This window comes from Streptopelia decaocto (assembly GCF_964273445.1).
Source record: "Streptopelia decaocto genome assembly, chromosome: 3".
Classification (NCBI taxonomy): Eukaryota; Metazoa; Chordata; class Aves; order Columbiformes; family Columbidae; genus Streptopelia; species Streptopelia decaocto.
This window is the reverse complement of record NC_138656.1, coordinates 56,884,153-56,909,174: the sequence shown is the minus strand read 5'-3', so window position 1 is coordinate 56,909,174 and position 25,022 is coordinate 56,884,153. Positions and strand designations below refer to the sequence as shown.

General features: G+C 41.3%; 1 protein-coding gene across 7 annotated transcripts in view; it reads right to left on the bottom strand.

Moving 5' to 3' along the window:
* ARID1B (AT-rich interaction domain 1B) overlaps positions 1–25,022 on the bottom strand; it is a 330,843-nt gene that overhangs the window by 49,085 nt on the left and 256,736 nt on the right. For 6 of the 7 annotated variants that reach the window (XM_082048491.1, XM_082048493.1, XM_082048495.1 and 3 more), the window contains 2 exons: positions 18,353–18,532; positions 11,478–11,805 (listed from right to left, as the gene is read on the bottom strand). In XM_082048491.1, coding sequence (XP_081904617.1) covers positions 11,478–11,805; positions 18,353–18,532 — 508 coding nt within the window. The remainder of the gene's footprint in view (positions 1–11,477; positions 11,806–18,352; positions 18,533–25,022) is intronic. The other variant, XM_082048496.1, reaches the window with a different exon arrangement.

Sequence of the window (25,022 nt, the reverse complement as noted above, 5' to 3'; positions counted from 1 at the left end):
TAAAAAGCAGAACAAAGAAATTGTAAGAAAGAAAAGCACTGACAACACAAAGAAGCACATGAGTGATCACAGCTGCCAAGCAGTGTCTCTTACACTGAGGTGTCTTCCTTTAACTGGACCTGACACCACCAGTAGATCAGTGTGTTGACTCTGACCCCTACACAGAAGTTACTCTGTAGCCCTCACATTTAATACTCGCTCCTGTGAGATTTAGTACCTCCTCAGTGCTTCCATCTGATTAACACTTTTACTGTTGTCTTTCTCAGATCTGAATAGACAACTAATTACAAAATTGAGTTCAGAGGCAGGTGTGGTTTAGCTACGAACAATGATGAAAGTGGATTATGCTTCTCAGCAGGACAAGAAATGAAGAAACAACTTTTCACATGGAAACATGTTAAAGCTCAGGTTTTTGCTTTATGCAGAGGGATCAAATTCTACCACATTGTGTGGATTTTCTGGCATGCAACTGACACTCTGTGCTCGCCTCTACATCTAAACCTGTAACATTGGGGCAAAGCTCTTCACAGAGCCAGAAAAAATGATCCAGTGTCTGTAACAAGCCCTGTGGCAGCCTGAGCAATGGGGGAAGTCAAGCACAGAAATGTGCAGAGAACAGAAGACACGTTCACAGGTGAAGAGTCTAGAAGGGCTGGAGAAGAGGAGAGTTTGGGGCAGAAAACATGGAAACAGAGGGGTTGACAGGGGAGTCTCAGAAGCAGGGTGCTACCAGCAACGTGCCTTCCTCCAGCTCCTCTGCTTGTGCACACTGCGGTGAGGCAGGGCCAGGCTCCGAGGTGGCCACCCTGGCCAGCAGCGGGGCAAGCTCCAGTCCAGCTGCGTGGCACAGTGGGGCGATGCTGAAGGAGCAGAGCTGCAAGGACACAAGCTGGAATGGGGCACATGGCCCAGGCAGGGAAGAGCTGCCACTGAGTCCCACCTCACACATCCCGGTGGCCACAAGCTCGCACCAGTTATTAATTTTAGGCGCCTCTACGCTGTGATTTCTGAGACATCCCACTGCACTCACTAACACAGGGATTTCTCCCAGTTATCTTGCCACAGGCACCGGACCTGAAAAATTATCCTGGTACTGTGACCTGGTCATCTGAGCAACTGGCTGGTGAAAAAAAAAGCTCATGGAATTTTGCCATTTCTGCTCCAGATCTTTAACCTACATCAGTTTTGCAGCGAATGCACTGCAGCACCTCTGGGGAGTAATTTGTGTAAACATTTTAAAAGGAACATTTTTTTTTTAATGCTGACACACTGCTAAGGTGGCTACTTGATCACAAACTGTGAAAATGACTGCGTTGGGCTGCACTCACAAATCACCGTGTACTGACCAAATTGCCCTGTGCTTATCTGTGCCAGGTCTGCAGCATGACAATATTTCCTCTCTCTTTTAAATGTCAAAGCATGATTTGGGGGGCTGTTATTTAAACACACTGACCTGCACAATAATCAGAAGTACTTTATTTACATCTGTCTTGAGCTGGGACTAGCCTTAAGCGTTTATAATCTGTCATACTTTGACACCAAATGGGTTATTATAATGAGAGTAATTCAGGAGTGAGACCTGTGAATGCTTTCTCCCTGGAAAATTTAAACATAAACATGTGCATGCAGATACATATGCTCTTTTGTTATGGATATTCCTTCCTGCTACATTATAGGCTTCCTTGGAGAAGTGAAACAGTTTCTGTCACCAGGGGATATGGGAGAACTGGAAGAGGGAGAAGAAAGCAAGGGAAAATAAACCCCAACACTGCTTACTGTGCTCTGACTGAAGTTGACTGGTGTGTCGGTGTCATTAGCAAAGGCCAAGACACACAAAATCTGAACATTGGCTTGAGCAGCTATAAAAAGGCATTAAAGTCACTTCCCACGTAAATAAACCAAACAAATTTAACATCGCTACATCTGAAAGCTAAGTATCCCTGTCTTATTAGCTGCTACTATAAGTATACTAACCTGGATTTACATGTCGTCTTCTGCTCAGTGGGGAAGCTCGCCACTTGCAATAACAAAGTTTTAAATAAGCAACCACAAAAGCTGAGTTGTGACAGGTCTTACGTCTGCCACGACATTTTTTCCATTTCTCAGGTTAGAAGGAAAAAGAAAATGTCATACTTTTGTGTGTGTGCATGCATGAAAAGGGGTGGCCCAAGCTCTGAAATGCACTGACACTGACAAAACATTAGGAAACATAAACAAAAAAGCATCCAGATCTGTACCGGGGTGCATGTGTCTGCTGACATCAGGCACACAGAACGAACACCAAACTGTTCTTCCCAATGAACAGGCCTAAATGGCAATGCTAAAATGAGGAATAATTTTCTAGCATCATAATTATGTGATGGTATGCATCACTTTGTAATCTACTGCAGTCTGACCAAGCACACGGCCTGTTCTCTTCATCTGGCTGATCTAAAGATTACTGTGCAAGATACTTTTTGGAAGAATAACAGAAATAGCCTTTCTAAATATTCTTTTTCTGATTATGCAAATACTTGTGCCTTTAGCATCATCACCATTACTTAGACTTCACTAAGAAACAATCAAGGAGGGAGAAGAAACTTAAAAATCAGTTGTTCCTACCAGGCTGATTCAATGCTCAGTCCCTCAGAAAAGCAGCCACCAAAGCTTTGTTTGTTGGCATGCTACTGTCATCACATTATCCATTTTTCCAATGAAAATATCTGCCTGATGGGCTACCTAATTGGTAGTAATTTAAAGCCCAATAAAACGCAGGAGTGTCACACCACATCAAACACTGGAAGAGCAACATAAGAGGCACATGTAATTCATAAGTATTAAGGCTAATAACAGAAGTACACAACATTCGTACTGCTGAATGCACGCTGAGATCAGAATAAATCTCCCTATCACATTTTACAGAGAGCAAAAACTGAGGAAGAGATCCAAGATTAATAATGGTCTAAAATATGGCCAGCAGAATAATAAAGTAGTTGAATACAGTGAGGAAAGCATAGCATAAGCCTGCAGAAAAATAAGTCCTTAACTTCATTTGATTCTAATTATATAAGGGCGTGTGGCTGAAAAACACTAAAGATATTTAGTGAAATACTGTACTTTCTTTTGTTTGTGGTATTTTGGGTTTGGTGGTTTTTTTGTGTTTTATTTTTTTTTGTTTGTTTTTTAAAGGTTGCAGCTATTTAATTTTGCTTTTATAATGCTCATTTTGTGTTAATTAAAGTTTTTTTGGTCTGAACTTCATGGTGACCGCAGTTTTCAAACCCACAGGGATTCCTTGAAATGCCTTTATTGCGCAGCATTCTTACAAGCACAGCAAGACCTCCGTATTTGAATTTAGTTGTATAAGAATAAACCAAGCCCTTTGTACGCAGTGCAACCTGTACTGGACAAACACACTACAATGCTGTGTCACAGAAAACACAGGACTCCTGAGAAGCAGGCCTCATTAAACGGCTGGTAATCCCATTGAAGCTCCGCTCTCAGTGACCCCTGCCCACCTTCCTGACAACGGGGATTTAAGCAGCAGCTCTAAAGGCAGCTGCTTGTGCACTGTCCCACCACACATAACAGCAGAGCACTAAAAGGAGACCGAGTTCTTACAGCCCAAGCGGCGTGTGATGGGTAAGAGGGCATCTGCGATCTGGCCTGCGAGCAGGAGCTTGATGCCGTCAATCTGAACCAGAATGCCAAGAAGGGCGATTTAGCCTGGCGTGACTCGGTATCAAAATGGGAATGACTCATATGACTCTCTCACTATGCACCTTCTATTTTTGTACATGGTTATAAATAGCTGTATCAAGAAGTCGGAAGGCCCTATGTACTCTCTCCCAGAATGATTACTTGAAAGCGGGTAAGAGTCTGTTCCCAGCACACAAACAGCTAAGAGGTCACAAGAAGTGTGGAGCTAAAAAGCTACAGAAAGGTAAGGACACACCATGTGTGCCACTGATGCCGTTTCCTCCAGTGTGGCTCTGCCTCTGGGGAGGCTTGACCCCTCAGCTCCCTCCTCTCCCACAGGGGACCAAGGACCTCCTGCCACCTCTCACCACATTCTTACAATGTTAAATCACATCCCCACACCATTTTGGAGCACCATTGCAGCTCCATGGAGCTGCCCGTGCTGGCAACCAACTGAAAACCTAATAAAATCTTGATTGTTTGTTTCATGGCAGCTCTTCCGTGTATCTTTTCACAGTGAAACGTCACCCGGCTGACAGCAGGCCCAACACAATCATGCATGTGCAGCAGCAGGGCGAGGAAGCTCTCCAAAGGGATTTCCCAACAGATACATTTTCACTTACCTAACTTTGCCCTGGAGCTGTTACATGTTTATCAATATTATTACCACCACTATTACTCCAGACAGCTTCACAAGAGCAACATGGTGCATACGTCAGTATGGTTTTAGCTGGCTCTTTTCTTCACCTTTGTATCAGAAGATGCCTGAAACCTACTGTGAAAACTGCAGCAGGTATTCAATCTGTTAGTGAAACTGCTGGCCGTCGTTAAAAAGATCTTATTGCTGCTATGTTACCATTTAATACGATTCTTACAAGGTTACTTATATGTCCATTTAGAACCGATGTTCCCATCTGAACTCCATCAATAAAGGAAAGGGCTCTTCCCACTCATATTTCCCTGGGTAGCATTGCTAAAAGAAAAAATTGTTTAATTTTCTCTCAACCATCACCACTGTAAAACAACCAAAAACCTTTAAACTCCTCTAAACCCTGAAACCCTCCCACCATTTTTTATGTCTCTCCCTTTCTGTCACAAAAATCTCAGGCTGTTCAATCACAGTCTTGTACTTGCACAATGTATGTGCCAAATCACACACAGCAGTCGCGGAATTAGCTTTCTTCGTGAGTCCCATTAAACAGATGGCCATTCTCCTGGTTTTTGGTCTTTTTATTTTTCTCCCCCTGACTAGTGCTGTGATTTAAACTAGTTGATCTTCTGGCTAATAGGTAAAAAGCCCAATAGTGTGAAAATCCAGTTCCCTCATCTGAAACATTTCTCAGCACCCAAGAAAGAGTACCGAATCTAAAATAACAATTGATGAAGGACCGCATTCTTAACGCCCTAAAGATCATATTTTGAAGTACAGAATTTCTACATAACGTCCAACTCTGAGGCAGAATGTTACTAAACTACACAGAGTTCTGCACTGAAATTTTGTTTCAAAATAATTAGTAGGGCAACAGCTCTCCTAAATAACTAAATCGATCCAAAAACAATCCTGTCACAGTAATAATGTAAGTAGAAGTATCTTTGAGATGACTTAAAATTCTCATTCGTGACTCCTGTTTTCACAATTTAAGAATGGTTACTCTCTGAAGGAGGGAAGGATAGGACTCTGGAGATTCGTGGTTAATCTCTCATGGCACGAACAGCATACAGCAGTCTACTTGATTGATGAGTAACCAAAAAAGAAAAAAAAGTCTTCCCAAATCACGGGTTGCCTGCATGAGCTCTGCAGCACAGTGACACTCAGGGCTCCAAAATGATGGATTTACCTTTTAGCAAAACAAAATTCTAGATAAAAATATATTTCTCTCAGTCTCCCACAAAAAATGCCTTTGGTTAGCTTGGCATGTGAAGTTTCTTCCAATCCTTACACAATTTTATTTGAGCTGATTGACAAAACGCATCTCCATTAAAAAAAATAATCACAAAAGCGCGATTTCCAGCTCTCCCTTTACTATAATAAATGCATATAAGCTAAGCTGTACTTCATCCCTCCTAATACATCGTAGAAAAAAGCCATATATGGTTGTGCTCTGAAAAGCAAAAACATGAGAAAAGGACGTTTCCTTTCAAAAAAAGGAAGAAAGAATAAAAAAGTCAGCTTGATATAAATGACTATTCCTCATGAAGGGGGAAGAATAATATTAAGATGTCAATAGTGTTTGATAGCTCTCTTAGAAATTACGGTTACAGTAAGCAGTAATATTTGGACTTTAATCCCTCAAATTGCACAGAAACTTGGCGTAAAGAGAAAAATCTTCCAGCCGTTACTGAAACGCCGCCAGCCCCAGGTGGAGCAAGCACAGCAGATACCTGGAGCTCACAGAAACACTGCACAGTCACTTGGGCCAAGAAGCAAAACCACTTCATCCAGCTGAAATGACACGCAGAATTTTTTTTTATTTGGGAAGTCAAATGCAGTTTCATGGACTGCAATGACCTGCCTGGGTATTCAAGGAGCACTAACAGAAAGCCACTTGGGGCTCATTCCAGGGTGATCCATCAGGATCTCTAAAGGAAACCCGAAGTGTGGGAGAGCTCAGGGGAGCAGGACAGAGGGAAATGGCCAGAGACCTTGAGACTGGAGAACTGTGAATGGCCTGATCTTGAACAGGAATAACTCCCACCCCTGTGACTGCATGCGAAATAAAAGACCCAGCAAAAAGAGCTTTTCTGCGAGGGGCTTATTTCAAAGGCCCGGCACTGGCTCCAATTATGGCTACCAGTCCTATGGCAGCCTAGTTTACTTTGGGGATTTCGCAGCTGGCAGCCTTTCATCTAGAAGTAGCCTGGTTTGAATAAGCAAAGAAACTTGAATGAGTACTTAACCTTCCTGCACTCCACCGCACTTCCCAGCAGAGAAGAACAGCACCTCCAAGCTTAAGGGGAAAAGGGAAAACAATGGAAAATATACACCCTCTCCAGGGATTATAGAGGATAAGTTTTACTGTAGCACTTCAAGTCTTCCTGCTACATAACTGCAGCTTTTAAAACCACAGTTAGAATTTTAAACCCAAGTTTCAAGATCAAAAGGGCCAGACAGGAAAATACTGAGTAGAAATTGACAGGCTCTAGCATGTAAAACACCTATAAGTGTTCTGTTTTTTATTTATATTATTATTCTTTTTAAAAAAATTTATTCCCCATTTCCGCCTCGTTCTTTTTCCTTTTGACATTTTAATGCACCGTGTCCATTACTATATTTCCTCACCAGTACCTTCTAGTCCATCAGCAGTGCTGCATTACCCTGCTGTTGGAGAAAATAATACGGAAAAAGTGCTTTGCTGGCACCAACGACATGGAATATGAATTATACATACATAGCAGGAGAGAAATGCTGATAGAAGGTTAGTCTGCCTGTATGTGCTTAAGTGTGCATGTGCACATATACACACATGCAGACTAAAAAGGAGACACACAGAATGCACATTTTTAACTCACACTAATTTTTTAGTTGTTTCTCTGTGCAACAGAGATTCTCGAATACCAGTGCAGCTTTTATAGATCAGTTTTAGGACTGAATGAAAACTTACCTCAGTTCTTCTGACCTCACCATGATGAGACTGTAGTATCTATCCAGCTGCTAAGCAGTTTAGAACCAGAACCACATTTTAGAGTGCCTAAAGGAATGTCACAGCAATGCAACACCGCACATTACTACAGAGACTGAACACCACTTCTCAGGTGGCACGGGGAGCAGCAGACGATAATGTAAATATCCACTTCAATTTAGCAACCCAATGGCCAGGATTTTAAATGGCCAGAGGTTGCAAATAGCTAAGCTGGGTCCCAATTCCTCAGCTTAATGAACTACGATGTCTAAATTGTCTCCTCTAAAATCAATGACACTGAATTCTAAATTCATTCAATCTATAAAAAAAATTGCTTTCATTTACAAAATTGCAACACGCAATCCTGAGAATCATATTACGGTACAGTACACTGAAGTCAAAGACGCTGCCTTCAAAGACAGGACTGCTCCTCATGTAGGCACATCAAAAATAGTTTTATAGTAATTACTTCAGGTATTGATAACCACAGTTGCACCAGCAAGAGCCTCATTTTAGCATCCAGCTGGATGTGTATTTTACAGCCACGTAGTGCTGAATTATGTCTTCCTAAGGCCACACTGCAAACAGTATGTAAGGTGGCTACGTTGCAACTACATATTTACCTTTCTATATACTACAGTCACACCTTCAACTGCAAAGAAGACGTGCTCAGAATGACACTCATTGCTAGCATGAGAGATGCTGAAAATGATGACAAGCATCTAGCTCCAAAAACATCTGTTAACTTCAGGTATCAACCTAATAATTTTCAATAGCATGTACTGGGTACTTACTGTAAGTACTGGGTACTTAATGGAAAGAAAAGCTCACAGACAGTGAACACCCAGTTCTTAAAAGTTTCAAGCTGGACATCTACAAACTGAGGAACTCAAAATTGGCTGCTACTAGAAGATACTGGCTAAATTTGCTGCCTTTCACATCAACAGGAAAAACACCATCTCATTTGCTTAAAATTGTTTGGTTTTACTGAAGGTTTTACCGTGTTGCAGGTCTGTACACACATCAATGCTTATCTATCACTATAAATACATGTATTGCTATAAGAACTACAGTGTGATAAACAACTTTAGTTTTTGGAGCCACCTGGTCCTCAGAGGCCTCTGCTCTGTTCTAACCTCCAGCAGCAGAACCAGCCCTTGAGGCTGGGCCAACGCAAGCCTAAGTTATGAAACATCTTTCCTTGGAGTTCAGTGGATATATTAGGTCTTCAACATACAGACCTTACAATGGGTGTGCTGAGACCAAGACAGATACAAAAAGGAAAACACTGTTTTGTAGATCTTTCACACTGTCTTCCTGAAAATAAGGGGAATTACTGTACAGGGTATTAGAGAGTTATTTAGCATTGCCTGCTCTAAGCTGTTACCCAGACCAAGCTTAAATATCCCGGGTAGTGTGAAACCACAGATACTGCTGGTTCAATTAAGAGGTCTTGAAAAGACCTTTCTTTCCTTTAGCCTCATTTGGAAAAGACTGGCCTGCATGCACAAGACACAAGATTTTAGGTTACAGGGGAGGTATCACATAGCTGTAGAAATTAATCTAAGGTTAACATAGAGTAGGCCTCAAGGTGAGGTCAAAGGCTAATTCAAATAATGTAAACTCACTATCTTCCAGAGCTTCCACTTCTATTTATATGATTTTATATCTTCTCTAATCAAAAGGGTGGTGGTCTGCACTGACAATGATACCTATGTACAACTGGCTGACACTCAGATCTTGATCATTCAGCCCAGGTTAATGAACATTGATTTTCTGCCCCAGTGGAAGTGATTTTATTCTGATGCATGCCATTTAAATTCATTTTACACAGCTGCTTGGTGTAGCTTGGCAAGGCAGAGGCAAACCAGTTTTTTATGTCTAAATGAGACTCCTGTACTGGTAAAGGATTGATCCTGTGGATTAACAGCTGAAGATAAATTTCTCTCTCCTATTTATACTTGGCTACTGATTCAATAAGCTGATCTTGAAGGGGATCACAACCAACTTGTACAGAAATACTGCTGTGTAACCATGACTCTGACACAACCACTTCATTTTCTTCTCGATTCTACATAGAGAGGTGTGTTCTATAGTAATAAAAATCCAAGAGATTTTGAAACCCACAGCTGAATCTTATAAAGTCAAGACATTCAAAGAAAAACATGGGGCATCTGCCAGTCCAGACTGGCTTGGATAAGCAGGCGACCTAATGTGTGGTGGCCTAATGTAGACCAAAAGAACAGCCTCTGTATTGCAAATATGAATCACCGTCAAGTACATTCCTTCCATATGCAAGCATGGAGGATTTGCAGGAATAGCCAAAGACATTATGCTTTCTCCCGTACAGTCGACTTGGGATCAAAGAGGAAAACAGTGTATTGGCAGCCCCCTGGCATCAGAGGGCTGTGAGAGCTTTCACCTGATTTGCAGTTTATAAATAGCCCTTCTGCCAGTATTTGCAATAGCAATTTGACTTCCAGGGATGCTGGATCACTGGAACAGGCAGTATGGAATGGAAAGGCTCCGAAACGGTGCAGTTTTGCCCAGGCTAAGCTAGAAACCAAAAGCGGTTTTACAAAACTGACTTCGGAGGAAGGTCTGAGATAAGAGTAGTAATCATTTAAACTAGTTTTCGATCAAACACCACATGCTATGCCCAAAGCCTAAGTTGAATCACAACCAAATACTTTCCGCTTAACATCAAGTCTTTTCTTGCTGTAAAGACCAACAAATGTGAGCTTTTCCTTTCATTACATGATTATGAACTGTTCCTGCAGCTACTCATTTATTCCTTTGTGCCTGACCTATCAGCTTATAGCCTAAACCAGACAGACAGAAGCAGACTTCTGCAAATCCTCCTGGACAGATCTGTTAAAAAAACCTGACTGCTGGTTCACAGATACCTGCTGGAATATGGTCTGTTTTAAGGGAGTGTGTTCTATTTTACTGAGGAATAACATGAAGGACACTAAATTTACTCTTATTGTTTTTAAAGTTTGCTATTGCTTATCACTAGAAGCCACCTGCCTTCCAAGCCTGCAAAACAAGAAAGCAACAGAAACAGGGACACATTAGCCCCGTGTCTAGTTTTACATTGCATCGTGGAATCAGAGCAACCCTAGTGTCCAGAAACACTGGTCTTCAATGTATGCACATATGTCCATCTGTGTATGCATATGCATAAATAAATGCAAGATGCTTAATAAACACACATGCCCCCACATACTCCTGCTCACCAGAACAGCACAAACAGCTTCACGTAATTCTCAAATGTAATGGAACTTCTTGTAACAAAAAAGGAAAATAAATACAGCAGGAGCTACTTGAGTCCAGGGAAATGTGGAAATTATTTAATCTGAAAAATTTCCCAGAAAATATGATTTCATTGTAAGTATTCAGGTATCTTAAAAATAACCATGGACGACAAAGTGCCTTTGCCAAAATCCATCTACAAATGTCAATGTGCAGTTATGCTGCCCGAAGGGGAGACCAGAAGACAGGTGATGGCTCCACCCTCTACAGTCCTGTTTGCAAGTCCTCTCTTAGGGATGCATAAGTGACAGTTATCAACTCCAGGTAATTACAGATTGCTTTTATGCCTTCTCCTGCCTTTCCCCTCCAGCTGCTCCACTCAGCCTGCCCTCCTCTTCCCTGCTGCATGCCTGACTAGGAACAAGAACATCCCGCAGATGTGCCATCAGCACTGCTGCTCACAGAGTGGACAGCAAACGCCAGAGTTGATGGGCAGCTTCATAAGCTCCCTTACTCTCTGGCAGGGGCAAGCTGCCAAGGACATGTTGGCCCTCTCTCTACTGGAAATTATACATACATATACAGCTAATCAGTTTTAAGTTGCAGAGAGCTTGTTTTTGACTCCTAATGTCACTGCAACCCTGTGGGTTTTCCTAAAGCCTACCGTGCCAAAAACCAAACTGGAAGTGGCTGTCATCTCCATTGTCACAGCTGCTTTTCAAGAGGGTAACTTAGACATGTTAACATGCTTTCCCCTTATGTTTAAGGAAAAATATTCTTCCCACATGCCATCTCTTCCCAGAGATAAGGGCACAGACAGAATACGTATAAATACATACGCATGCACATATAGAGTGCCATTCCTTCAGAAATGACAAGAAAAACATTCCCACTCATTTAAACTCCTTTCACCTGGATGCATACCTGCTCTGAGCGGAGTTTGCAGCAGCCTGCATCACTGCAGCAGCCGCCTCCTGTGCCTTACGGTTCACAGTTGGCATGGGTGGGCCCATCCCGGGGCCCCCCTGCTGAGACATGCCAGGAGAATTGGGGGTCATACTGCTCATGTTTCCAGGAAATGGTCTGCTCTGCATCCCGGCTGATGGCATCCGACCCAGGGGCATGGTACCGCAAGGCTGGCTCGGCCCCTGTCCGTGCATCTGACTGTTGGCATTTATACCCATGCCAGGTCCTGGGCCACTGTAACTTGTGTTGGGCACACCGCTGTACGTCGGTGGTCTGGAGTAGTTTCCTGAACAAAATGATAAAAAGCAGAGAGAAAAAAACATTAAATATTTCTGTTTAGGAAGTTAGCGGCTGCAGAACTTACACATGTGAACTAAAGCGAACCACGCTGGCCTCGATGTCAGAGCAACTTTTTCACCATGGTGACAGACAAGCAGCGGAACAAGCTGCCGAACGAGGCTGTGCAGAGTCCCCACCTTGGAAGTTTTCACGACCCAGTTGGATAAAGTCATGAGTAACCTTGCTCTGATCTTATATCTGATCTTGATTTGAATACAAGGTCAGCCAAGAAGAACTCCTGAGCAGCCTTCCAACTTGAATGATCACGTGAACCTCAAACATTTTCTGCCTAATATATGTCATGGGACAACAGCAAACAGAAAAGTACAGTCTCCAGAGGGCTAACAACATAGCACACAGTACCAAACTGTCTTATGCAGTAAAGAGATACGTGGCATGTAAGAAACTTATTACATAAGCTCAAGGGAGATTCTTATTTTTGTAATTTCATGTTCTCATCCTTCATCTTTCTGCAATTTCAGCAATGGGCTAGTCTCAGCGGCTTCCTGCTCCGAATCATTCTGCTCATTTGTGTCAGAGACGCTCCGGCACGGACTGGTGAGGATGGCTGCTGGGCCCTGAGAAACACTCCTGTTCCCTCCCGCCTTACCCAGCTTTCCCGTAAGTTCAAACTTTGGCTACGGCAGCAGAAGGGCTGGTAGCTTACAGTGCACCGCTTCTGAGAAAACTAGTATTACAAGAGTAATCAGCAGCAGCATAAAGATGCTAATGTAAACATGTGCCCTAGGACGGATGGCACGAAAACCTGGCTCACTCCCATCTATGTTGTCACGGGAGCAAACTGCTCTGCTTGTAGCAGCTTCACTCATTTGAGTGCTGATTTTCCTACCATGTGAAAGCTTAAAATAAGCGAGTGTACAGTATTCAGTGTTATAGAAACAAACCCAAGCAGCATGAGAAAGAGGAAAAAAAAGGTAAAGATATGATAGGAAAGTATTTTAGGAAACAGATCACATTACACTACTTCAGTCATCAGTTTGGACTTGTCTTTATTTCCATCTCATCCAGATTAGTGGAAAGGCGACCCATTCCCTCCCTGTGGGATGCCGCAGATCAGAGTTTCCTGACTACTCTCAGATATTCCCACGCTCGTTCAAAGGCAGCAGCCCTTGGACTCTTCCTCTGAACGTGGAGATCAGCCATGTCTCTCCTCGGGCCTCAGCTAACAGGCAGAGGAGTCACTAGGATGCAATCCTGTTTATATTTAAAATAAATATATTCATCCATCATTTGAATGCACACATAATTAATTCATATGCTCCTGATACTGTGCTTTGGCTAATCCTGCCCTCCTCCCCACCCGGCAGCTGCTCACTCTGCTACATGTTCTCTGCAGCAAGAATGCGTGAGACTTACGCTTCCCAAGGAAACGGAGCAACAATTCTCTTCTCTTTCAGAAACCAAGTTTCTGCCTGAGGGTCTTCACAAAAGGATCCGCAATATGTGGTTTAACAGAGATGAAAGGCTCCAGATTCAGCTTTATGCTGACTTCAGACTGCCCTATCACTTCTCCTCCCCCTGCTCCTCCAGGCTCGGCCGCTGGCAGCTGACTATTTTCTGTTCCGCTAGCCATTCCCCCCACAGCCAGAGTTTTGGTTGCTGAGAATCAGAAGCCACACTTCTGATTCAACGTATGTGACAACAAACTGAAGGGTTCACTAGTTCCACACTGCTCTACCTAGTGTTAAAGGTTTAACACACAACTCAAGATGTTGCTCTGGTTCTCCAGTGGCTTTGTGCAAGAAAAAACGTAATGCAGCAAGATGGTGCATATGTGCCGCTCAAAGATTATACATGGCCAGTTAACACATTTTATGTACATGCTATTGGTAATGCTGCTTCCTGAAGTGAAGCAAATTCCATCCCTGGACTAGCAGACCTGATATAAATAATCACTGGGAGCTACTGTCAGTCCAATTTACACAAAGCCAATTTTCTTTGTCAGTTAGGGTCTGTGAAGTGCAGTTCAGCCGCATGCTTGGAGGAGTAAACACCAATGCTAAATACTATTGTTGTTTTGATGTTATTTTCAATTGGGACAAAAAAGTCTCTTCTTTCATGTTTTGGCTTCTCCAGTGTAAGCACAACACAGAAAAAACAGTGGAATCTTCTCCATAAAAATATGTGACTCAGTTAAAATAGCTCTTCATCATTCATCTCCAGGGATACAGGTCCAAAAGCACAGGGAAGTGGTATCTTTTCAGGAAGGAGAATAAGTTTAAACGTTTTTTCCGTGTTTTTTCCCCGCCTAAGCCTTTCCTCAATACCTCAAGAACTACCTATTATTATACCTTTCCTAGACCACAAAAAAAAGGGCAAAATAAAAGCCAAACAAAATACGAGAGGAATTGCCAGGAATGAGGAGTGCAATCTTATTTCCATGTTTCTCTAATAGATTAGTAATTTGTTGGCAGTGGCTTTGACAGAAAACAGATGGATGCAGCATTAAACACAATGAATGCAGCAGATGCTAGGCCAGCCCACATCAGCTGGACGTGTCAGGCAGCCAAGTCCAAGAGCCCACACTTTTCAAGTGGGTACAAGCCTGGCAAGAGCAGCTGTACAACACTGCTGAACAACTCCTCCCCTCCATATCCAAGGGATTTTTGGTTCCAGCTCCCCCTCAGCAGAGTAGAATTGTACCCAGAGAGATGACACCAAAAACCAAAGCAGCAAATGGAATCAGGAAGAAAAAACAAAACAAAGCGAAACACCAAGAGTGTAATGAAGATAAAATACAAAAAAGCCTACTAACAACCTGCCAAAGACAGATGTGCACACTTGTTGCTGACACTCTGGTCCACTTTGTCCAGGTTTGCTGAACAAAGTGCTCTGACATCTTGCCATTTCTAGGCAAGCCCAAAAGAGGGAAATTTGCGAACTACCTGCTAGTTTTACTCTCTGCTTTAGAGACACAGGTGCGATTCACAATATTAAAAATAGTATCTTAAAACCAAGTTTTTCTTGTACAGACAATTGAAATGTATTGTTCTGAATTCCTCTGAAATTATTTTACCTAGGGAACTTCAGTAGATACACTTGATATTTAAGTCTTAACTCCACAGGCTGTAGCGTATGTGGGTCTGGATTCTGAGGTCCAGACCCTTGAGGTACTAAATGCATCCCATTCTGAAGATGCTACCACTTTAAAAAGTAGGATTAAAACCTGCGAGACCTAGAAAGCAAAGTGCTTTTGTGAAATGAGTCCAACAACATTAAAGATCACAAAGCACAAATAGCCAATTCATATTACTTCACCACAAAAAAAAAAAAAGGGAGTTTAACGTTACTGTGAAGTTCTGTGGTTGTGGTTCAAAGATATTCAGTAGTGGTTTCTCTCTTTGCTACACCCAAACACAACGGTTTTACTGCTGAATTAGTGCTAGAGTTAGGTTAGGTTATGGTTGGACTCGATGATCCTGAGAGTCTCTTCCAACTGAAATAATTCTATGATTCTATGAATTAAGTAGGAAAAGTCAGGGAGACAGGGTGCATTTCTGATACGTTCTACTGATCCACAGGAAGTTTTTCTCTGCCTCAGTCTTAAAAGAGCCAACTGACTACAGCATCTGACTGCTCTCCAGAGTGCATTTAAGGGACATTTTACTGTGGCAGCAGTTTGATGCTCGGGTCATAGACCAGAGCTTCATTAGCCCCTGGGCTAGATGTTGTCCAAATGCAAACCAAAGAGACTGTTTTATCCTGTAACAACTGCCATCCTCGCTCTGCCTTTTTTTTTTTTAATTCTTGAGGGCAGGAAAATGCTGGGATTTAATACAAAATTAAAACTAATGTTCTGTACTGCATGCTCCTGTGTTGTATCACAGACACAGAAGCGTGGAGCCAAAGCCACTTTTCATTTTTGCAGGAAATGGTTTCACAGGATTGCACTAGGTCGCCAGTACAGAATTGCTTCCTGGGAAAATATATTCTACTCTTATTATAGATCTAAGTGTCATGTAAACATATGAAAACCAAATAAATCAACCATATCCATGAAACGGATCATTCTGCTCTCATGAACTGCAGGCTAATTCCTCCAACCCAAACTTACTGGTGTAGTCTTGACTATGGTGACCAATTCCACTGCAGAGAAAGGACATGAGCCCTGAGCAACAGTTTTCAGGACAACACACAGTGAAATCTGGCACTTAAACTTAAAGCTTCATGTTGCAGAATACTTTGACACATATATAAAAATTCAAGCAGTCCTGTCGAACTCAGCCTATGCTTAACAATATTCTGGCAGAAGGCCTATGTGAAGCAAACACAAAAAGCAAATAAAATCCTTGAAAATAATTTTAGTTTAATAATTTAAGAACTCTGTTGCAACCTAGTTAATTTTTAATATATTTGCTATTTTGGCAATAAAAGGCAAATGGGGTAACATTATTATATATTCGTCATTGCTGGCATATAATTGTGCTTTGTAGGAGGGTATATGAAGAGAGGAAATTACAAATTATAGAACCACAGAATGGTCTGGGTTGGAAGGGACCTTAAAGATCATCTAGTTCCAACCACCTTGCCATGGCCAAGGATGCCTTCCTCTACCCCAGGTTGCTCAAAGCCCCATACAGCCTGGCCTTGAAAAAATTTAAAACACTATTACATCTAGGTGAATACATGACATTGAAATAACACCATCTTCATTCTAAGATTTTATTAATAGTGACATTAGCCTGGTGAAAATGTAGTGTTCTTCTGCTTTATTTGTTACCTGCAGAGCTGAAAGTCTACAGGGCCCTAATTTTATGATGACCGGCGCACAGGATCACCGGTACTCTCCAAGAACTGGCAGAAGAACACGCTTTTCATCCATCACACTATTCACCAGACCCTTCTGAAACGGCCTGTTAATGACAATGATGCTCATTTTCTTCCTGCCCCTCAAGTTCACTTTTTAATAGCCTTTTCTTCCTGACCACGACCCATAAAATCATTACACAGGCACTTTCATCTACAGAGGGAGGAAAAGAACTGCTGAACTCAAGCAAAAAAGAAAGTGGTATTCCGCGTGTTACTTAAATGCATTGATTTAGTACAAAAACCTTTCCATTCAATCAGTGTGGATGGCTAATGTTTTACTGCACTTGACACGCACTATTCCCAGGGTTCGGAATCTCAGCAGCAGCAGTACAGCGGGAAGTCAGGACAGCACGTCATAAATCCACTGGATTTTTACCAGTTAAGCTAGTTGCTCACAGTGCAGATAAAAATAAGCACTTGGACAGCATTTTATGGCTACAAAATGCTTTCCAAATAAAAGGAAAGCACTAGTCAACTGGAGTTAGGTAATTAATCTTCACACATGGCTATAAGGCATTACTAGCCCCATTTCACAGTTAAGGAAAGCGAAGCAGAGAAATGAATCTACTCGCCTAAGTTGAAAGATGGTGTAAAAGGCAGAGCCAAAATTAGAAACTGGGAAATCTTGGCTTGTAGCCCTGTGCTCAGAATACTACAACAAATGCGACTCAGAGATGAAACAGAAAGGAACGCTGCACAGGGCTGCAAGGCTCCCTGCAAACAAACATCAGAACTAGTTCTCAGAAACTCCGGAGACTAAAATAACCATCCTTGTTAGCATGGGCAAGCCACCGAGCCCTTACAGAATTTCCCATCACTAGCTCCCATCCTTTTTGAGGATTTTAAGTAAGAAAGCAATAGTAGGAAGTGCTGAAATAGAAAAGCTTCTGTATTTTCTAAAGAAAATACTGCCCTTTATATATTCTGTGGCTTGACTTCAAGTTCATTAAACCCCTAAGCAGATGCATACTTTATAAAGGTTATCCATTGAAGGCAAAACAATAGACAAGTTCAAGGATGTATGGGTTCAATGTCCAGGGGCAGAAATTGTGTACGCTATTTTTTAGTCTTCCAGCAATTCTGTCAAACAAGCAAAATAAAAGGAACTGTCTCTCTCACTCTGAAGGGTTAGTTAAGATTCACAAACCGTATGCATTAGAGCTCAATATTATATTCCCACAGTCACCACTATATTATTATGTTCGTTAGAAGACTTTAACCCTCACAGTCACCACGCAATTTCATATTGGCCTTGGGATTCCATCTAAGAAAAGAAGTCCTATTTTGGGATTGGTGCTGTGACCCTTATTCCATGCTCGGTCAAATGCGGCCTTGTCGTAGAGATGACACGCTTGGGCTCCTAAACAATGGCCCCGGCAAAGCAACAGATTCATCATTTCCTTGCCCAGTTTAAGGTTGCTATTTTTATACAGAGAAAGGTGCTAATAACAGAAGCAGCTTCTTCCACAACGTGCAGCTCCAACTCTGAATGACAGTTTTGTATGTTTAAGTGTTTTTCTGGGGCAGTTTGTTGTTTGTGGTTTTTTTCTTTTTTGTTTGTTTTTAAGAAATCATATACCTACCTACATACACTATATGTACATATATTTTTTACAAATATATATAATTAAAATCATCATCTGTATTACCAGCAAGCATTTTACCTTGTGGTCCATACTGGCTCATCTGGGGCCCATAAGTACCACTTGAATTACTCTGCTGAAAGCTACCGATTCCAGGATGCACCTGGCCTCCAGGTGAGGGGTGTGGTGACATGGAAGGTCCAGTTTGCTGAGGTCCATACTGTGACATTTGGGGGTTCCTCTGTATGCCTGTCATAAAACCTAAAGGGGAAAAAAGCGCCAAAGCAAAAATTAATATTCAGGTAACTTTATTTAAGAGATCTTTGGCATTAACAAAAAAACAACCCTCTTTAGTTATTTTTAGACTAAAAATACCCAGAAAACTGCTATTGTTTATATGAACAGAAACAAATCCATCTACAAATCAGCAAAGCTATCTCAACAATCAAAACCTGTATACAGGTCTCAAGAGCTCTTACTTGTAAAGGAAAGGGCAGTCCTGCCTAGTTACAAATGGCTGCCGATTTTAAAATTAAAGAAAACTTTAGGAAAAAAAAAATAGAGGCAATTATCTGCATTACCTAATAAGTAGTATGGAATTTGCCTGATGACTTATTGTGGTGGTATCATAACTTCCAAAATTATATGTGGCTACCAAAATGCATAACTTAAGCATATAGAAATCCACTGTAAATAATCCTATTGCCCACAAACACTCAGGATCTAAAATTTCCCTTTATGTGAAGACTTCTAATATAAGCCAGAAAAAAATGTCATTTTAGTATGTATTTGTGCTCTAGGTCCTTCTTCTTGCCTACGCCCAGCACACCTGTATTGCATTCTCTCCTTTTTCCCTTTTGTAAATGTAGTAATGAATCCAAATTTAATTTAAGGTTCAAAAGCTGCAGCAAGAGACCTAGTGAGACCTAGTGAGATGATCTTGCACCTCCTTGTGCCCAGTTCTTTTGTGCTATGAACAGCTCAACCCATAATGTGCTAAAACTCTAACAACTGAAAGGTTTGGCAGAATATACACAGAGTTGTCCTGATCTTTGTGCAAGCCCCAAGACACAGGATTTGATCACACCTGAACCTCCAAGTCCCCTCAAAGAGCGGCTCTGGAGGCAGCTGGGCCACACGCATGTGGCACAGCAAAGAACCAAGGGTGAAATGGCGGCTTGGAAACTGGCCTGTACTGTTTGGAAAAGTCCACACTTCTGCAATGGAAAGCTCACATGACCTTCTCCACTTGGCTTTACTTTGAAACTTTACTTTGAAATCGAAATCCCTTCGATTTTTAGAATAGTTCAAACTCTGCACACAAATCTTATCACAAAGCCTATGCCTTCTGCCGACAGTGCTGTAACTAATTTAGAAACCTAATACAATCGTATGTCTGTATGAAATAAATGCTCACATTCCCAACACACATACACCATATACATCACACTCGCGGGATCCATTTAAATGAAAAATTTTGTACTGGTCACACTAAGTTTTTTATTATAAAGATAGTAAAGTTACTCTTGTATCTAGTACAGAAGTGAGGGTTTTCTGTTCACTGTGGGCCTTTTAATCTATATGAGATAACTTTCCAAACACTGTGCTAGCGATAAAGGTTTTTTGGCCCAGTTATTATTGCGGGCAGTACTTAATACCACAACGATAGATGACGTGCTGAAAAGCTATCATTTGCGTGGGCTGTAGTGATTTCCAGTAGTGATGCAGAGGGACCCGTGGTTGTTGAATCTAATGGAGAATATGGACTAATGTCTAATGGAGAATATCAGTTTTAGCCAGCTCTGCTGTGTCAGAAGGGCTCCTGAAGGGACTAGAGCAATAAGTGAAATAGATGTTTCCACTCAAATGGCCTCTTCTTCAGGAAACTTCTCTTAATCCGTTTTTGTGGAGCGGACTTGTGTGGCTATGTGTAGAGTCATAAATAAAACACACCGGGATGATTCCCTGGCCTGCAAAGCCATGTGCCACCCTCATGTCCATCCAGCTAAACCCTCCCACGCAGTCGTGGCAGTCTGTATGACTCCTGTGCGCAGTGCCTTGTGCTGCCTCATCCATGCCCGGGGTTGGGGCTCAGTCAAAACCATGCCATGGGGCACGCCAGGCATTCAACAGCAGAGATAGCTGTGGGAAACTACTCAAACTCATGCTCCGGTCTTAGTTTACAGAGATGTTCATTAACACAAGAAGAATGGAACGGGCTCCTTAACAGCTTTTGATGTGAGGCATGAGTTTCATCATCTCAGAGAGCATGAGATCCCTCAAATGAGGTTGGCTTTGCTGTCTTCTCTTGAGCATGGACAGGTAAAGAATTCAGAAAAAAAGAAGCTTGAAATTCAGGAAGAATATCTGTGCCATATCACCTTCTATCACTGTCTGTACGGTATGTTGAAGCATGGCCTTAAAATAGGACCTGCTCCAGCTTCCTTCCAGAGAGCAGAAGAGTAATTTCAGCTATAGATGTGACATGGAGAAGAAAGCAAGATCAGGTTCTTACTGGGATCTGAATTTCATCATGAGAAAGAGAAGTTTATTCTCATTTACCTTCGTGAGAGCCCAGTGAACATTCAGAGATCAGTGCATGAGCTTGAAGTGCTTCAAATATTTGCAGAAAGCTCAGATGTCTTAGAGAGAAAAGGGGTTCCTGGCCAAACCATTAACATTCTTGCATCATAGAGAGAAAACAACATCACTCCTAGAAATCTTATCAGAAATGAAAGGGAGCAGCTGGCATACACTCATTTTTCCTTATTTACACACATTTTCCCTAGTGTTCGTTTTATAAGACATACAAAAAGAAATAAATTTTCTTTCCAGAAAATTAGATCTAAGATAAAGTTTATTTTTGTAAAGAAGGGAAGCAGGATTACATTAGAGCTGCACTGGAGTAAAGCTGGTGGAGTGATTAAACAGCCAGACTGCATCTGACATGTCAACTTCTTCGATGACAACAAGGTGGGGTTGTCTTTCAAATAAAATGCTGCAAAACAGCCACGAATTAAGACTTTAAAGATTGCAATGGCAACATGTTCATCAGTGAACAAATATTCTCCCTTCCTTTAATATTAGTGATAGAAGAGCTACAGATGCTGCTTTACTTGCCAACACAACAGGAGATTACTTATTGAAAAAACACGTGAGTGGATTTTGGCAAACTAAGCTATTTCAGGAATGGCTGAATAAAGTGAGCCTGCCAAAAGCCTCTTCCTTTTTCGTTATTTTTTTATACTACATTTACATACCTAAAGAATGGTTGTCTTTATTAAAACACAATTTAAAGCTGTAGAGTCACCTTTGTGCTTCTTAGGTCTAAATGGAACAGTAGCATACTATTTACCACCAGAACTATAAAAAAATATGTCTGCATGTTCAAATAGAACACATGTACAACATTTAAAGATGGTCAGGTAGCTTATTTTCTTCTTTCTTTTTAGCAAAATGTAGAGAAATGTTACTAAATAGGTAAGGCTTATGACAGAAGTGTTTCTGCTCCTTTGATAAAGGAAAACACAGAAATGAAGCTTCTGTTGTCCTATATAGTATTAATATCGGGTAATACATATCAAATAGCTAATACCATTTATGATGTGTAAAATCTTGGTTTTCCCTTATCATATTTATATACAAACCAGATGAACAACAGTAAATTACTAAAGTTTCATGAAATTATGCACTAAAGTTGTCTTAATTACATTTGCACACCGACCAACACAAAATCATCTGTTTGCTGAATATAATCTCCTTAGCACCAACCACGAAAAACACCCACCGAATGTCCTGGGTGTTGCTGCAAAATCTGAAACGGATTCTTCTGATATTTTAAAGACTTGGCTTGAATATGAAAAAAAAAAACCCAAACACCTTTCCAGGAAAGCAGGAGCTCCAACACAAAGGAAGCGGCAGCAAAGTACCAAGTTATTGCCCATCAACTGATGCACAGCAACTGTCTGCTGGCACACACTGAACCCGCGGTCTTTTGATCTAGCCAGGAGTAGTGCATTGATTTTCATGAATGAATTAAACCTGAAAACACATGGAACACTTACTCATTTTAAGCTCAGGAAAACTTCGGAGTTTACAGCGATAGCAGATCATAATTAGATTACACATCTGATAAATAAAACATGAGGAAAGACACAACTTGCAACAGTACTTTGTAAAAAAGAACTTCTGTACGATAAAGTATATCAGGCTATCGCTCTTTCTAGAGAGGCAAGCTTAATGACAGAGCACAGGACCAAAGCCATTGAGGAGCTCTTCTGAGTTAGGAATAGGGAAGTTTCCTTGTTCAAGGGCTAAAAAAGGGGCTAGACAGGCTTATTACTCTGAAAATCATGGGATAAGGAAAGCAGAAACAGACTGGATGCATTTGCTAATCATCAAATAATTAGAGAAAAATAACATGAAATTACCTACTTACAAATCAGCTCAAAAAAAAAAAAAAAGTGAAAAGAGATATTTTCCACTACCTATTAAGGAAAAGCTTGTGTGCGGGGGAATCACACAAATTTCCAATGTTTAGTATGTCAGCAAGGCACTGGCCAGCACCCTTGAGAAAAAAGAGCAAATGTTTGCACACCCATGACACAGTTTTTGGCTGACTTTCCTTCCTCGGATGCTGTTTGGGCTGCAATCGCTATCTCACGATTTCCACCAGAGAATACAACAGAATTGAGATGGATCTAAAATGGCAACTCCGAAATGTAGCTTGTCCATGGGTGAACAATGCTGAGATAAAAATGGCAGGGCAAAGCTGAGCAAACAAAAGCCAATATTCCGTGCAGTGGATATAATAAAATTTGGCGACCTGTTAGCAGAGCAGGATGCTCAGTAAGGTCACAGTGAGACTGAAACTCTGCCCGTCCCACCCGTCTCGCATGGCATGGACAGCTCAGGAAGTCTTTGGACTGGTGACCCATGTCTGGGTTTTTGCCCAGTTAAACGTGTCCCCAGTCAGCACCTCAGAGCACTGAAAGGAAACATCCAACAGAACAAGATTCGCATGTTCATAAAGTGTTTTAGTAATTGAACGAGTTCACTACTCTCACATAAACCTGGTGTACCAGGACCCTAAATATGCAACCAGGTTGACTGTAAGGACTGTTGATGTTGCTGGAACAAACATTTCCAAATGGTGTGGTCGAACCTGGAGATGAGCAGCGTACAGACCGCAGGAGATAAGAAAATACCACTGGGCCATTGCTTGTTGGGGGGACAGTGCTACCTGGTCACAAACTACTGTCACTGGCAAAGAATGCCATGGCACCTCCTTAAAATATACATTTCAAACGACACAGTGAGAGGGATTTAAATACTGGAAAAAAAAAATCTAAGGAGCCAAACATTTTATAGAAGTCTAAACAACTAACAGGAATGAAGAAACTGGAGAAGGTTTGACCCATGTACCAGAATACAACTCAAGTAAATAAAGTGAAACCCTGCAGGTGGCATAAGAAAAGTGGCCTCCAGAGTAACAAGCACAAGATTTCTTTACGTTCATGATAATGTACTTTCCTCAGCTCTTCTTCTCACTTTCCAGAAGCCAGCCTTACTTGATATGCCCACCTGGACTGGTTGCAGCACATATGAAACCTACATTTGTCATACCATGGAACATCCGACCTAGTAATATACACTACGAGGTGATGGGTTGCTGAGCATGAGTAGATCAGCTTGTAGTGTAAACCTCATTTAGATGATGCAAATACTAACTCTCAGTATTCCTGTCCAATTAATAGGCTGGTAAAAAAAAAAACAAAAAAACCCCAACAAAACAAAAAAACGCCTTCACAAACAGATGGCAAACAAGATTCTGATCCATATTTAGCACAGCTAAGTTATAGCACTGCACCAATACATTATCTTCGGATGGCTCTGGTATGAACCTGTTCCAAGCAGCCCCACTGACATGAGTAATACTTTGGTATTAAATATACTAGATCTTTGCTAATATCCCTGGTACTGAGAGAACGCTTCTGCTGACAAGCAACTTCGGCAACTGAAGGGTAACAGCATAAAAAGAAAACGTACTGAGACCACTGACATCGAAGAAATTAAAAGGCTTATTCTTCAGCCTCTAACAAGAAGGTTAACAATCTTCTTGATAATTACTTTTTACTCATACAAAAGCTAAAAAAAAATAATAATTCAAAAATTCTCATTTCTTTGTCCAATCACAATCTACTTTTTAAAAAAGTACCAAAGAGTTTTTAGGAGAAAGCTTTTTGTTGTTTCCCCATTAACCATGAAAAAAAAAATTAATTTCTACATTGAGCTCTTTCTTCAGCCCACATAAAAACCTCGTTGTCTTCTCCAAGTCCATCAGGGTGTCACTAAAAACATCTGAAGTTGTCTGGGCCAGAGTAACAGTGACATGGTTTCCCTTTGGTACTCGGACATTTTCATGTTGGCATCTACCAATATCTGCAGAAAGACCAACACATTTCTTCACACTCATTCAGCAAAGGATGTTTCTTTGACTACGTGACACAGCAGTTACAGAAAACATCGCCTTAGCAAAATCGGGGCTTCCTGCAAAGATCACTGCAGTATTTCTTCTTTTCGCACAAGGATCAATGTTCTGTTTAAGAAAAAGTGCTGGATTGGTTTTATTTTTTTTTTTTTTAAAGTATTTTCTTATTATGCCTTAATATCTCTCTTAGAGTCTCCACACTGTTTATTTGTTTGACTGCTTCCCTTCACAATGTGAATAGCTTTGGGGAAGATGGAAACT